Source organism: Apium graveolens, chromosome 9 (assembly GCF_009905375.1).
Source record: "Apium graveolens cultivar Ventura chromosome 9, ASM990537v1, whole genome shotgun sequence".
Lineage (NCBI taxonomy): Eukaryota > Viridiplantae > Streptophyta > Magnoliopsida > Apiales > Apiaceae > Apium > Apium graveolens.
In genome coordinates this window covers 261,887,739-261,903,983 of record NC_133655.1, presented here as the reverse complement: position 1 = coordinate 261,903,983, position 16,245 = coordinate 261,887,739, and the positions used below count along the sequence as shown (strand labels likewise).

The window sequence follows — 16,245 nt, the reverse complement described above, 5'->3', positions numbered from 1 at the left end:
TCAGTTCTCCAACTAGCAAGATAGTAAACATAACCATTAACTCTTTCAAAAGGAAAAAAGAGCCAAATTTAGCACTAAAAAAATATAAAAGAAAAATAAGGGGCATTCCGAGAATTGAACTCGGGACCTCTCGCACCCTAAGCGAGAATCATACCACTAGACCAAATGCCCAGTTGAATATAATTTCACAAATTTGGTTTAAATATAATAAAACAAGAAACTAAATTTTCCCTCCAAAACAAAATTTTGTGTTTCCCCCTCTATTAATCTCCCCCAATTTCAATAGAGGCTACTACATTGAACGTAATTAATCTGTGCTAGTATGATGACTAATCGAATTTCAAGTTTCTAATTTGTTTTAATCATTATAATTATTTATTATGCTAATTGATTACTCTTTTATTTATTTATGCAGCTGATGATATTAGCTAGTTGTTGTGACTCAGTTCCAGAAGCTTCGATGCCAGGTACATCGCAATTTCTCTGCAATTACATGTATATATGATACATGATGTTGATGCTTTTAATTTGATTTGTGAGTAGTATAGGCATTTTCGTGTCAAAATTGATCGTCATATGCTTGAATGTTTACGGAGTTGATGAAATTAGTGTTATCGTGTTTCGGATTAATTCTTGTTGATGTATATGTTTTAATTAACTTAGGGTTTGGGAAATTTTGCATTGTGCATTTTTGTGTGTAATGTAGGATGTTGAGATGAAATGTTATGCGATTCCGTCTAATTATTAAAACTATTGTTATAAAGTTTAAGTTGAATTGAATGGAATGGAATGGAATTTACATTCGAGTGGAGTCAAGTGGTTGGATAGCTTATAAGCATGATTCCGCCTCTAAATGGCAGACGTTGTATTGCTTGTTGAACTCGATTATTGACGCTTTTGAATCGTGCAGCGTACACTTTGTTATTACGGTAAAAGAGCTCGAATGTTTTTTACTAGTTAAATTGGACTAGTTGGTGTATAAATATTTTATTTCCGAGTTCAAACTGTGCTTTACGATTATCTATGTGATGTGTTCTTGTTTTGAAATAGGCATGACGGAGGAAATGACAGACGGGGACGAATATCAAGACACTGTACCTTTTGATGACATTATTATTGCGGATAGTCCGTTGTCAGAAACCGAACTGGAAAGTATTCATGTTGATACCGAGGTTTTAGATATTGATATTGATAAAGAAGTTGTGCTGGACAGTGATGATGAAGAAATACAAAGGAACGAGGCGCTGTGTTTGACGAATAAGCTTCCTTCTGGAAAAATAGATACAAGCCTGGAAGGGGGGAAAGGAATTACAGGAAAGAAACAGCTCCGTCCAGCTACTAATCAATCTTATGTAGGTTCGTACCTATTACTACCGTTGAACATGATTGTTGATTTAGTCTGACCTCAATTAATATCTATGTATGTATTTATTCTTTCTTATCTTCTTTATTTATCCATTCACTTCATTGGCATTCACAGCTTATAATCTAAACACAATTTAAAAAATTTTAAGCCTTAGTATCTTCATAGTAAACTTGTTTTAGTATTAACTATATCGATTCAACAACTTTTTAATCATCCTCTTATTTTCATATTGGTATTTCCATCGAAATATCAAGAATATGTATTTCCATATTTTGGTCATGTATTAGTAGCAGTACTATTTGTGGAATGTATAATAGGTGCTTCTTCGTGGTGCGAACTGTAAAATTCCTACAGAATATGTGAAATGAGCCAAGAGATGATTAGAGTGCTTTAGGAAAAACATTAAGGACTACCTCGGTTTAAGAACTTAGTTACTTACTAAGAGCGGCAAATTGGTAAACTGGTAATAAGTTGATAAAATGAAGACTCTATTTTACCTGGGTTAAACACTCTTTCTTATTTTACACAAATTCTCAGAGTTCGGGGTAGTTAAACTGACTTGGGTATTATAATTTCTGTTTATCTTAGGATATTTCAGGAGACGAGGTAGCAAAATACAATGCTGTTCAATATTTAAAGGAAGTGATACTGGGCCTGAATCCATCTATGCAGAGGCCACCTGGAAGAAACAACATAATATTAAGGGTAATGAAAATGGAGGAGAGAGTCAAGCAGCAATGAATGGAAATGTAAAGGACGGTGCAGTAGGTAATAGAAACCGGGATTGTGATGGTAAAATAGCTTCCTCTGTTGATGATAGGAGGAACAACGATGTGGACATGAACATTTCCAAGGCAGATGTTCAGGCTGAAATGGAGGTGCCTGTAAGTAATTGTGAGGCTGCTGATGGGAGAAAAGCTACTTTATTGATAACTGATCATGATCATTCAACCCTAAGTTACATCGACTCTCAAGAACCTGGAGAGCACTCACAGGCTAATGCATTGAGTGTTGTGGATCACTATCTATCAGGTATTGATGTAAGCCTGTCTCCTGATGTTGAAAGAGGAAAAGTTACTAGGATGGTGTCGGCCCCTACTTCTTTTGGAAAGGGGTCTCAAGCTTTGGCAAGGCAAGCTAACCTTAGAAACACCCATGGAGAGTTTGGAAGGTTTGATTGGTCTGGAAACAAAGCTGAAGATTCACCGGGTTTTCATGTGAAAAAAAGAAAGGAAGGTTTTTCGGGTCGCAAGGACGACAGACAGGAACCTGTTTCACCATTTCAGCATTTTAGCAATCTGAAATTTCAGAAAGACATTGATTTTGGTAGAAAAAAGTTGCAGATGACAATAGCAAATAATGAACATAAAGATTCAACAGAAATGGCAGTCAACATTGATGAAACTTCTGAAATGCTGCAAGCTACTGAATTGAAAAGTGATACAAATTTGGCTAACCAGTTGGATAAAAAAGTTGATTTAGAATCCTTCGAGCAGCTGCAGGAAATGGATGTGATAGATAGGCATGAACGTGATCTATTTGATATTGGCTTTGACACTCAGTTGGCTGCTGAGGCTATGGAAGCTTTAATGTTTGTCTCACCACCGAGTATGAATATTAGTTCCCTTCCAACTATGCAAAACTTGCCTGAAGATCCATCAAGAGGTGAAATGTTGAATGGAGCATTAAAATGTAGTGCCTTTCGCATGGGGAATGGTTCAGAAGTCATTTCCAAGAATACAAAGAGAACGGTCCGGTCTCTAGAAAAATCGAAGAAGATTAATTTTTCTCCATCAGAAATTGAAGCAAATGAAAAGAAGTTTGGTCCTAAGTTAACAAGAAGGAAGAATTTAACGAGTCAAATTTTTCCAGTAAGAGGGAATAAAATCAAGAAACCTGGGTCTTCAAAATCCGCTAAACGTGACTCACACGTAGTAAAACGTAGAGGGAAGGTCAACGGTTCTTCTCCTTTTACCCCCTCTACCAGGCAGGCTTTGTCAGTGTCATCAAAACAGAATGTCGAGGGTCCACTATGTGATTCTAGAGAAAGGTTGAACTTGAACTGCATCGTTAAAGAGGTGGATTGCCTTGCAGGAGGAACAAAGAGGAGGAAGCTAGATTCTGTTGATTTAAAAGCTGTGGGTCTGAAGAATAAATTACCAAAGACAAATTCTAACACCCATTGCGGAGCTACAAATTGCAATGTGAAAAAACAAATGCCAACTGATTCATCTGTAGCTGTCACTAACAGCCACTTAAAGCTAGATACCTGGACCTATCCAAAAAGGAAAAGAACACATCCCAAGGTACTAAACCACTTACGAAAGGCTAGTAATCATTTAGCTTCATCTGAGGCAGTGCATGCTAACAATGGCATTACGCAGTCATTTGAAATTCCTCAAAAGTCAGAAGCAAATTTGGGTGCCAATCATTTCATCTTACAAGCAGTCAGGAAACCACGATCAATTTGTCAAGTTCAGCCGTTGTCAGAGAAGAAAAGTGTAGAAGCCTTTTCCAGGGATGATTCAGGTGAGCATCTGATAAATTTTAACTGTAACTCTCCTCTAAATCTTAAACATATTGTAATCCAATCCAGTAATTTAGATGAGGAATTCTCATGTATCAACTGTTAATGCAATGAAGACTCTAATACCTGATGTGTTATCAGTTGCTGAATACGCTCATGGGGGTGCTGGTGTTGGCAACCAATTGATCAAGAAAATCTCCTCAAGATCGCCTCTTATGAAAGAGCTTAGTCGACTAGGGTTTTCAGAATCGCTTCCGGACTTTGTGTCCAAAGATTTGAGAAGGCGAAGGAACATGGCAAATGTTCAAGTCTTGTTCAGCCAAGGCTTAAATGACGATATTAGAGAAAAACAAACAAAGGTTCTTGATTTTCCTTTAAATTTCTTTGTCTCTAATTATATTTTGTTTAGGGTCAAATATTATTACTCTCTTTAATTTACAGATCCTGGCACGACTAGGGATCTCTGTTGCTTCTTGCTGTTCGGAGGCTACACATTTCATAACTAACAAGTTTGTCCGGACAAGGAACATGTTGGAAGCCATTGCTCTTGGTAAACCAGTGGTAACACCTTTATGGTTAGAGAACTGTGCAGAAGCTGCTTGTTTAGTTGATGAGGAAAAGTATATCCTGAGGGATACAGAGAAGGAGAAGGAAATTGGGTTTGATTTATCTACTTCACTGACTCGTGCTAGACACCATCCCCTTCTTAAGGTACATGCTTGTTTCTTGTTGCTTGCATCTTAGTCACTATCAGTATTCGAATGTTTATATCTGGTTTAGAGTCATGCTATGACACTCTAATTTCCATCTCCCGACAATCTTTTGCTACTGATCACCAGGATCAAAGAGTCTTAATCACTCAAAATGTCAAACCTTGCAAAGAAATGATTGAAAGCTTGGTCAAGTCAGTTAATGGTCAGGTAAGGTACACTGTTTACTTTTTACAATTTAATTAATGGTAGTTCAGCTAATTCTGAAGTTCTTTAAGGTGACACTTGTCAGTTATGACTTCTAAGGCAGCATACAATACATAGTATGAAAGAACATAATTTAATGTGAATGCAGCTACATTCATAATTGGAAGTTAGCTTTAATTATGAGCACATTCAGTCCCATCTGTTGACTGCCCGAATTTGATGAATTCTACTATCTAGCTTATTGGTTGCAATGTTGCTTGCATGAATTAAATATCAATCTAATATGAGGCTCTAATAATTTATTCCTCAGCCAGTGGAGAATATTCTGGTAGCTGCAAGGGATAAATTTATTCGAGAAGATTTATTGATCCTTTCATGTGAAGAAGATTATACTACTTGTGTGCCATTCCTTGAGAAAGGTAGAGAATCGTTCTCCATTCTGCAATTCAAAATGGTCATGGATATTTATAAAATGTCGCAACTTTCATATCTGTTTGCAGGTGTGCATGTATTCAATTCAGAGCTTCTACTAAGTGGGATAGTTACCCAGAAACTAGAATATTTGAGGTGAGTCGACAGTACAATAATATATTTTATATGTGAACCTAGTTTACCATACTTGTGCTTGAAAATAATATCCAGCTGCTTGCTTGCAACAATAGTTTTTATTTCCTAGAAGCATAACTTTTGGATTGCAAGAGCAAGTTTGTAATGTTGAGAAACTCACTAACAAGTATAGCAACATAGAGTCAAGTGTATAAAGAATTTAACAAGTTTAGGCCAAGACCACAGTTAACAAAACAAAACATGCAGGTAAACAAAATCAGTAACTGAAATAACGTAGAGAGAAAGAAAGATGTACCCGAAATCATAGCTTACAACAGTGATTGAAATAAAGGTTTACAGATACAAAACGCCAAGAAAATGATTACAGCTGAGTCACCAGGCCTTGCTCGAAGTCCTGGCTGCTCTTGAAGAGATTATTGCCCCCTACCTGCTGCGTTTGGGATGTGCGCAATATCTCCACCAGGATAAAACAGCTCGGAGTTTATGTTAACAGCAGCAACAAAACCTCCACTTCGACCAGCACTTCAGTCGCCGGAAAATATCAGCACTTCAGTTCTTGTGGGAGAGAAATGCAGAGAGGTTGAAGAGAAGAGATGAGAATGTAGTGTGTTGTTTTATTTATTCATTCAGTTTAGCCTCTATTTATAGGAGAGGAAAAATGAAACTGTCAACACACTTAATGTCTGAATTAAACTGCTTCATTAATAAAAAATAAAAAACTGATCAGATTTTGAATTCATTAATGAAAAAATCAAAACTGATCAGCTTTTGAATTTAAATTATTTGTAACAGTTTTTCACATTAACACCCACATTATTATCAGAACTTAAGTTAAGTTCTGATTTAACTCATCAGTACTTAAGTTCTGATTTGACTCATCAGTACTTAAGTTCTGATTCTGATATCAGAACTTGTTAAGTTCTGATTTTATTCATCAGTTCTTAAGTTCTGATTCTAATATCAGAACTTGTTACAGATCAGATTATTTGCAGGTTCAATATATTTAGACTACTTAGCCTATTTCAGAACCCAGCCCAATAATCCAATCACCGATAAATAAATTCGAATTAAAATAATTCTCAAATAAATAAAATCCTCGCCCAGGTCGCCTCGCGTACGCGAGACGCCGAGACATTCGCCCAAATCGCCCTTCGACCCGACCCGGTCCGGTGCGGTGCGGTGCGTGGCGGGGCGGGCGCGCGCGTGTGAAGCACACAACAACACAATGGACCATCACACACCTTAGTAGTTGTATACTACTCATGTGGGTAATACCATATAAAGCACACAACCCCCTTTATTTATTTCAATGTGGGACAAACATTCTCAAATTTTCCAAGCTTTTCCAAGCTACTTTCAACTCTCATTTCATATGGATTTCATTAAGAAAATTCTTAAAACCATACATAAAAATTTAAGTTCAAATATCATTGAACAATTTCCAATCATTAGATTTTAGGATTAACATCAAGAACATAATTAAATTAAGCTCTAAAATCCTAATTTTCTAACAATCCCCCACAAATCCATACAGAAATGTGATCAATTTCCCATCATGACTTGTTTTTCAGAGTCGGTACCCTTCCGGGTTTGAACCCTCCTAATTCCTCTACTTCAATGGCTATCGGACTCAGATGGAATGTTTCACCTTGAATCTTAATCCGTTTAGTATAACCATATTCCATAGACGACGACAAGTCAAAGGTTATGGTGCCAATCTACGGCTTTGAGACATTAATGGTCATGTCTCGATCCTGTTCGTCGAATGCTTCAAGGATTAACCCTATCCTCTAATTGCGACCACACAATTACATTCGCTTAGCTGGGCATCTCCAGAGATATACTGCCTCTATCTCGTCAAATGACTTGATCCCATTCAGAGTTTTAACACTCTTGCTTTTCTGGCAGTGTCAGTACCTTCTAGGTTTACAGGGGATAGACTCAGATACTATAGTATCATCTATGTAGCAAAGGTACTACCAACTCATCCTTACAGCTTGTTATTACCCATTGAATACACTTCGAGGGATCTCCTCTCATGTGTATTGGGTTCCCACTGTTGATGAATTATGATGGGTTGACAATCCCATCCCCAACCTTGACTTAAGGACCACTGCAGGTTCCAGTCCTTTAGTAAGAGGATCAGCTATATTATTCTGAGTTCCTATGAACTCTATAGCTATGATCCTATCAGTCACTAAACCCCTTATAGACTTGAGTCTAACTTGGATGTGTCTCTTAGTCTTAGCATTATGCTTTTTACTGCTAATCTTGTCGATAGTTGTTCGACTATCACAGTGAATAGCAATAGCAGGGAGCGGTCTGCTTACTACAGGTATTGCAGACATAAGTCCGTGTAACCATTCAGCCTCCGTCCCTGTGGCATCAAGTGCACACAACTCAGCCTCAAAAGTAGACCGAGTAACAATAGTCTGTCTGCTTGACTTCCAGGATATTGCTCCACCAGCCAAGGTGAACACGTATCCAGTCACTCCATTGGAACCAGACTTCTTAGCTATCCAACTTGCATCACTGTACCCTTCAAGCACACCAGGAAATCTCCTGTAGTGTAAACTAAGGTACATTGTGCCTTTTAGATATCTAAGTACTCTATCAAGAGCATCCCAATGAGTTCTGTTTGGACAGCTTGTATATCTCGCCAATTTAGACACAGAATATGAAATATCTGGTCTAGTACAGTTAGCAAGATACTGCAAGCTCCCAATAATCTGAGAATACCTTAACTGAGACACAGGCACTCCTGAAGTATTCTTGACAAGGGCAACTTTCGAATCATAAGGTGTACTAGCGATTCTACACTGTGAATAACCATATTTCTCAAGTATAGATTTCTCTATATAATGAGATTGAGTCAAGGTTATTCCTTCAGTGGACTGAATCAATTTGATTCCAAGAATCACACTTGCCTCACCCATATCCTTCATTTCAAAATGCCTTTTCAAGAATTCTTTAGTCTCGTTAATAATCTCAATATTGGTTCCAAACAATAAAATATCATCCACATATAGGCACAAGATAACACACTCATTACCTTTAACTTTAGTGTAGACACACTTATCACTTTCATTAATCTTATAACTGAAAGGCAATATAGTTTCATCAAACTTTTTATGCCAATCTTTGGGAGCTTGTTTCAAGCCATAGATGGACTTGATCAACTTACATACTTTCCTTTCATTGCCTGATGCAACAAATCCATCAGGCTGATCCATATAAATCTCTTCCTCAAGTTCACCATGAAGAAAAGCCGTCTTTACATCCATCTGATGAATGATAAGACCATGGACTGAAGCCAATGCTTTAAGCATTCGGATTGTTACCATTCTTGCAACCGGAGAGTATGTATCAAAATAATCAATTCCTTCCTTTTGCTTAAAACCCTTAGCTACCAGTCTAGCTTTGTACTTATCTATTGAGCCGTCAGGGTTCAACTTCTTTTTAAAGACCCATTTGCACCCAATAGTAGAACACCCAGGAGGGAGATCAACCAACTCCCATGTTCCATTGGAAACAATAGAGTCAATTTCACTCTTGACAGCGCCCTTCCAGTGCCTTGACTCAGAAGAATCCATAGCTTGCCGGAAAGTTAAAGGTTCGTCCTCGATATTGTAAGTGATGAAATCACCTCCAAAATCCTTGACTATTTTTGCACGCTTACTTCTCCTTGGTTCCTCTAATTCCTTAGGAATAGAGCTACTACTAGGTTCCGCCCCCACATTTGTCATCTTTTCCACATGATCAGGAATAAAACTTGATGTGTGAGTAGGATCTTCCTCAGAAGTCGTTTCAGGTATTCCAGTCTTCATAGGGTAGACATCCTCAAAGAATGTCGCATCTCGAAATTCAACTATCGTGTTTGCCACTATACCATCTATGTCAGATTTTAACACTAAAAATCTCATAGCTGTAGTGGTTTCAAGATAGCCCAGAAAGATACAGTCAACAGTCTTTGGACCTAGTTTCTTTCTCTTGTGTTCAGGAACAAGCACCTTAGCAAGACACCCCCACACACGAAGATACTTAAGACTAGTCATCCTGCCTTTCCATAACTCCAAGGGTGTTTTATCCATGTGTTTCAGAGGGACTCTATTCAAAATATGGCAAGCCGTATTTAGAGCCTCTCCCCACATGTATTTAGGCAACCCAGAGTTAATAAGCATACTATTAATCATATCTTTAAATGTTCTGTTCTTTCGCTCAACAACCCCATTAGACTCAGGTGTGTATGGTGGAGTAACTTCATGAACTATACCATTATTTGCACAAAATTCATTAAAAGCATTACTCGTATACTCACCACCTCTATCAGATCTCAATCTTTTAAGTAACTTACTAGTTTGTTTTTCTACTTCAGTTTTATATATAATGAATTTACTAAGTGCTTCATCCTTATGTCTAAGTAAATAAACATAACAATATCTACTACTATCATCTATAAAAGTAATGAAGTATCTAAACTGGTCCTTGGTCAACACACCACCAAATTCACAAATATCAGTGTGTACTAAATCTAACAAGTCTGAATCCCTAACAACGTTATGAAAAGGTTTCCTTATCTGTTTAGCAGACACACATACTTGACATTTAGAATTCTTTTCTATGGTATATTTTGGAATCAACTCTAAGTTCATCATGTTCTTAAGAGCACCAAAGTTTAAATGACCTAGTCTAGCGTGCCATATATTTGAGGATTCAATACAATTAACAGTAGGAATAACATTATTATTCAAACTTCCCAAAACGGGATCCGCATTAATAACAAATAAACCATTTGACAAGTAACCCTTGCCAAAGAATGTACCAGTGTGAATAAGAACTACTTTATTACACTTGAACGAAATTTCAAAACCACTAGAAACTAAACAGCTTCCACTTATTATATTTCTACGCATGTCGGGAACATGATGCACTCTCGTCAGAGATAGAATACGTCCTGAAGGGAACTTCAGATCCACGTTTCCAACTCCATGTACTTGAGCAGCACTAGCATTCCCCATCTTCACAGTCAGACTATGACTCTGTTGATAAGATACAAATAAACTAATATCAGCACAAATATGTACATTAACTCCAGTATCTATCAACCATTCATTTGACAGATAGGTAGAAAATATCACAGGGTTGTAGGATACATACCGGTCAACGTTGGTTTCAGAAGCCGTAGCCTCACCAACAACCATGTTCACTACAGGCCCACTTGCGGTTCCAAGCACAACATTTGCTTGTGCTACCTCGGTTTTCTTCGCTTTCTTCGTAGGGCAGTCCTTACTCCAGTGCCCAACCTGCCCACAAGACCAGCATGGTTTGTTTGCCTTGGGTTTCTTGGCCTTGTCCTTGTCACTCTTAGGTTTATTACTATTAGCTTTTTTAGCAAAAGCCTTCCTCTTTTGTCCTACAGTTGCTATGTTTACCTTCGAGGTACCGTGTTCAGTTGGCATCACATGTCCCTGTTTGGACTTGTGTTGTTCTTGTACCGAGATGTCCAGCATAAGGTTGGTCCAGGTGATCTCTCCTTTCTGTCTTTTCAGGGAGAGAGAGAACTCTTCCCAAGACTTCGGGAGTTTTTCAATCACACTCATCACCTTGAACTTCTCCGGGAGATTCATTCCAGACTCCTTCAAAGCATGCACTATCATCTCGAACTCATGCACCTGCTCAGTCATGGACTTATTGTCCACCAGCTTAAACTCGAGGAACCTTGCCACAGAATACTTTTCTAGACCTTGTGAGTCAGTATTATGTGTCTGGTCCAGCTTCTCCCATAAGAGTTTTGCAGAGTAGGCATCAGAAGAATAGACATCAAACAAAGTGTTTGTTAGTGCCGCAAGAATGGCCGCTCTAGCCACTCCATCCTTCTCAGCCCACTTCGCAAAAGCCTTAACTGTGTCAGTCTTCTCTTGATCCACTACTGGTTTCTCATATTCAACAACCGGCCACAGACCCTTTATAGTCAACCACAGCTTCATCTTTTTCTGCCAGCGAGAAAAGCCAATGCCACCGTTGAATTTCTCCGGTAAACCGGTTAGTTCAACAGCCTGTGGGAAACTATAGGTGGTCCAATCAATGGCCCCAGCAGTTACACCCGAACTGCTACCACCACCAACGATAACCTCACTTTCGTTAACCATTATGCTAAATTCTAAATAACCAATAATCTCTTCAAGAATGTTGAGAAACTCACTAACAAGTATAGCAACATAGAGGCAAGTGTATAAAGAATTTAACAAGTTTAGGCCAAGACCACAGTTAACAAAACAAAACATGCAGGTAAACAAAATTAGTAACTGAAATAACGTAGAGAGAAAGAAAGATGTACCCGAAACCATAGCTTAAAACAGTGACTGAAATAAAGGTTTACAGATACAAAACGCCAAGAAAATGATTACAGCTGAGTCACCAGGCCTTGCTCGAAGTCCTGGCTGCTCTTGAAGAGATTATTGCCCCCTACCTGCTGCGTTTGGGATGTGCGCAATATCTCCACCAGGATAAAACAGCTCGGAGTTTATGTTAACAGCAGCAACAAAACCTCCACTTCGACCAGCACCTCAGTCGCCGGAAAATATCAGCACTTCAGTTCTTGTGGGAGAGAAATGCAGAGAGGTTGAAGAGAAGAGATGAGAATGTAGTGTGTTGTTTTATTTATTCATTCAGTTTAGCCTCTATTTATAGGAGAGGAAAAATGAAACTGTCAACACACTTAATGTCTGAATTAAACTGCTTCATTAATAAAAAATAAAAAACTGATCAGATTTTGAATTCATTAATGAAAAAATCAAAACTGATCAGCTTTTGAATTTAAATTATTTGTAACAGCTTTTCACATTAACACCCACATTATTATCAGAACTTAAGTTAAGTTCTGATTTAACTCATCAGTACTTAAGTTCTGATTCGACTCATCAGTACTTAAGTTCTGATTCTGATATCAGAACTTGTTAAGTTCTGATTTTATTCATCAGTTCTTAAGACATTCGCCCAAATCGCCCTTCGACCCGGTCCGGTGCGGTGCGTGGCGGGGCGGGCGCGCGCGCATGTGTGTGTGCGCGCGTGAAGCACACAACAACACAATGGACCATCACACACCTTAGTAGTTGTATACTACTCATGTGGGTAATACCATATAAAGCACACAACCCCCTTTATTTATTTCAATGTGGGACAAACATTCTCAAATTTTCCAAGCTTTTCCAAGCTACTTTCAACTCTCATTTCATATGGATTTCATTAAGAAAATTCTTAAAACCATACATGAAAATTTAAGTTCAAATATCATTGAACAATTTCCAATCATTAGATTTTAGGATTAACATCAAGAACATAATTAAATTAAACTCTAAAATCCTAATTTTCTAACATGTAATACTACGTAGCTTTACTGAAAGCACTTTTGTTTTTCTCCATCAGACATCAGCTTTTCCCAAATTATGCCAAGAAGAATTGCACGAAGGTTTATTCGAGAAGAGCGAGGCAAGTCTAAGAACTCATGTTGATGCCATGTACAAAGGACTTTCTGCTTATTGCAATCTAATGTACATAACTACATAATGTTTATTTGGTTTCTTCTCTGGTTTTAGTCATAGCGGTGGCAGCTGGGGCTTCATTAATCATTACTGCCACCTCGTGGCAAGTATTGGTGGGAAATGGAGATAATTTTGTAAATCAAATTCTGTGTAGTTTCTGTTCAGCTGTTCTTAATAACTATATTTATGTTACATTTGCTGTTATCACTTATATTTACTTGGGTAACCTTATTGTTTCAATGTTGCTCCTGATACAAAACAAGTAAAGTATAATTACGGCCACCTTTACTAACAAAAGAAGATTCTAGGGATCGTCAGTATAATTACGGCCACCTTTATTGAATTTGTTGGGCAATGGTTAACTAATAAGATATTAATGGATGAACCTAGTTTAGGAAAAAAATCCGAAAGTTGAATAAACTTTTGGAAATTAGAATGTTAGGAAAATTTTCAGAAATAATAATTTGATTTTTATATGAAATAAATCGAATCCAACTAAACCCATAAAAACAGTAATTTGCGGTTTGCAATGAAATAAAAAATTAATGGGATGATTTTATCACTTTTTGCTCTTCAAAATAGAAGTTAAATAAAAGAAAAGAAATGGTTAAAACTTCACATAAAGAGTGAAAGTACAGGAAGAACACTAGTTGTGTATTGTGTACACAACTTAAATTAGCAATAAACGAAGATGATGTGTTTGAAAAGATTGATTGGGTCAAGAAGAGTGTTGTGGAGCTTAGAAACCACAACACTATCATTGTTTTCGGTTATAAATTCTGTAGAATTTTTTTAATGTGCAATACTGTTTCAGGTGGATGGTGCAATTGTTTGCAAATGCAAACTTCTCCGAGCTGTACCGGTCATTTTAAATTCAAAATAGTAATTTCACTTTACAATATTTTTCCATTTCATAAATTTTCTATCAGAATATGCTTAGAATGATTATGCTAATTCATAGAAAGATTTTTTTTTGCTAATTAGGCAATCCATAGAAAGATTGATACTTTCTATAATGCAAAAGACTACGTATTAACATAAGCCTTCTAAGTTTGACTAAAATAGAGTTTGTCTAATGAATTTGAAGCGGTTCTCTTATTTCCCTAACCGTTTCTGAAAAGATCATATCAGGGTAAATCTCAATTTTGTTTTATTAAATAAATTGTTATGAGTATACAAGCACCCAAATATAAAATTTCTTAATCACATATTTTTGTCATATGTCGGATAGAAGTAGGGGAGTAACTTGAAAGTGATTAATTTGTACTATAATTCTCTATTTCCCTACAGTGTGAGAAATTATAAATTATCACATTTATGAAGGATTTCAACAATTTAAAATGTGTCAATGTTTTGGCCTTCGAAGTTAGGAGGAAGCATAAAATCCGGGTCTAACACAATCTCTGCACGTAAATTCGAAGGAACTCGCTTATTCTAAATTATTATTATTATAGGACCATATGTTAACACTGCTTAAGAATGATGTCCCTAAACTTATTTCCCCCCTAACCTATTTTCTCCTAAAAAAACTCATTGCGAATGAATTCAAGTTTTTTCTTAGTTTTTCTTTGAAAGATTATCGATATTACATTAAATTTTTGTGAAAGCATATCCATTAAAATATGAAGCAGTACATAAAATTATGTCACCACTGTTTTAATAAAATAGATATTAAATAAGTGGTTGTGCATACAATAGATATGGAACCTAATAACTTATTAGTAGAAATTTCTTTAAGAAGTTGCTCCGAATACTTATCCCTATTGTACCAAAAAAAAATTATATAGATTATAATTATCTTTCAGGCAATTTAAAAAGTCGTGATACTAAAGCAAATACATGTTAAATGTTTTCTATATTACAAGTTATGGATGAAATCATAACGATTGAAATTATTTATAAATTTAAAACAATTCATCGAAGTTTTGTTGACCTATCTGAAAGTATAAAATTCGTGTGTTGTAAATGAATTTTGGGAAAAAAAATTTACTGGGTTATCTACAAATTTAAAACTTGCCCAATTATAAATTTTTATGTCGAAAAAAAATTAAAAAACAGTGTCTACACTTGAAAAGATGGGAGTTAAGTTAAGAAATTGATGATAAAAAGTATTTGCGAAATCTTATTTATCCGTGAATTTCAAATTAAGGGATTGAATTTATTCGAGTGTTGAGTTTGAATTACGAAAAATATTTGAAATTTTGAATAAAATACTTAATTATTTTGGGATGCGAAATTGTAATCAATTGCAAGTCTCATTTGAAATAAATGTAATACAGTTAATGTGAAAGAAAAGGAAAAGGGAATAAGTGAAGGTATAATGTGCACAAGTTGTCGAAATTTTGATATAATTTATGTTTTGCGATTGATCGACTTGACTTGGCATGTTTACTTATTTTTTGTATGTAGATAATTATGAAATTCCAGTCAAACCTAGTTGGAGGTTTGAGGAGAATAATGAAGTATTGGACAGATAAAGTGCACCGCGAATTGGTATATGAGGCAGACGTGCCTAGAAATATTAGTTACCGTAAAATATGATATTGATTAAAATAATTCAATTTCGGGACACTGATTTAATTTTGGCAGAGTTAAAATTTGGAAAGTAAGAAATAAATTTGAAAAACTTATTTCACAAGTGTTGTTATTGAAAATATTTTTGGCAAAAGGTATTCATGTAAGTTGTTGATTAATGTGACTTACAATATTCTACCAGAGAAGTTGGAATCTTAAACCAGAAATAAGTGAGCATATTTTATTTGGATGATTCAAGTAATTATAAACCATATCATAAGTGGAAGCTATATATAAAAGTTATTTGACCAATACATTAAATGGGAGATATTGTATTTGACTTAACTAGCATAATAACCCGTGCGAGATACGGGTCATTTTCTAGAATTTTTTATGCATGCAATTATAATGTTTTTAGTTATATTTTTATTTGTAAATGTTGTATAATGTCTAACGTATTTATCTGTGTATCATTTTCATACAAGATATTATTAAATTACACAACGTTTCCAATATAGCTTATTAAGAAAAATATATGTATTCTTGTTTGTGTTGTATAATTGTATTTAATGAATGAATATAAACAGGGTAGTCAATGTACGTTTAAGATGAAACAAATAAACTTAATATGTAGAATGTCGTTGGTATATTTATAAAGAAAAAGTTAAAAACTAACATATATGTTGAATACAGAGTTGACCAAAAATTTTGAATTTCATTTAAATAAATTATATAACCGGTCTATATTATTACTGAGTTCTCCACTAACTTACAGTTAACTTACTCAATTTAAAAAGATAAAAAATAAATAAC

At 35.9% G+C, this 16,245-nt stretch overlaps 1 protein-coding gene and 1 non-coding gene across 6 annotated transcripts; one reads left to right on the top strand and one right to left on the bottom strand.

The window, feature by feature from the left end:
• Positions 1-99: 99 nt before the first annotated feature.
• Positions 100-171, bottom strand: TRNAP-AGG (transfer RNA proline (anticodon AGG)). Its single transcript has one exon. It is a non-coding gene; the product is annotated as a tRNA-Pro (tRNA).
• A 156-nt stretch (positions 172-327) lies between these two features.
• LOC141683005 (uncharacterized) lies at positions 328-13,131 on the top strand. 5 transcript variants are annotated; one of them, XM_074487695.1, is made up of 10 exons: positions 328-467; positions 1,051-1,356; positions 1,955-3,672; positions 3,751-3,895; positions 4,035-4,252; positions 4,335-4,604; positions 4,733-4,813; positions 5,121-5,229; positions 5,311-5,377; positions 12,803-13,131. In XM_074487695.1, exons 1-10 carry the CDS (start codon positions 410-412, stop codon positions 12,873-12,875), a joined length of 3,045 nt encoding a protein of 1,014 aa, XP_074343796.1. In that variant the 5' UTR covers positions 328-409; the 3' UTR covers positions 12,876-13,131. The 5 variants fall into 5 exon arrangements, 4 of the variants coding, with proteins under 4 accessions (XP_074343796.1, XP_074343794.1, XP_074343795.1 ...); XM_074487693.1 differs by having other exon boundaries at positions 1,955-3,895; XM_074487694.1 differs by lacking the exon at positions 12,803-13,131 and adding an exon at positions 5,624-6,084 and having other exon boundaries at positions 1,955-3,895.
• Positions 13,132-16,245: the final 3,114 nt, after the last annotated feature.

Excerpts from the sequence above, each read along its gene's own strand:
- LOC141683005 (XM_074487693.1), top strand. The coding sequence starts at position 410 with ATGCAGCTGATGATATTAGCTAGTTGTTGTGACTCAGTTCCAGAAGCT. Across the intron at positions 468-1,050 it reads TCCAGAAGCTTCGATGCCAG|GCATGACGGAGGAAATGACA; the intron begins GTACATCGCAAT and ends GTTTTGAAATAG. Across the intron at positions 5,378-12,802 it reads CAGAAACTAGAATATTTGAG|ACATCAGCTTTTCCCAAATT; the intron begins GTGAGTCGACAG and ends TTTCTCCATCAG.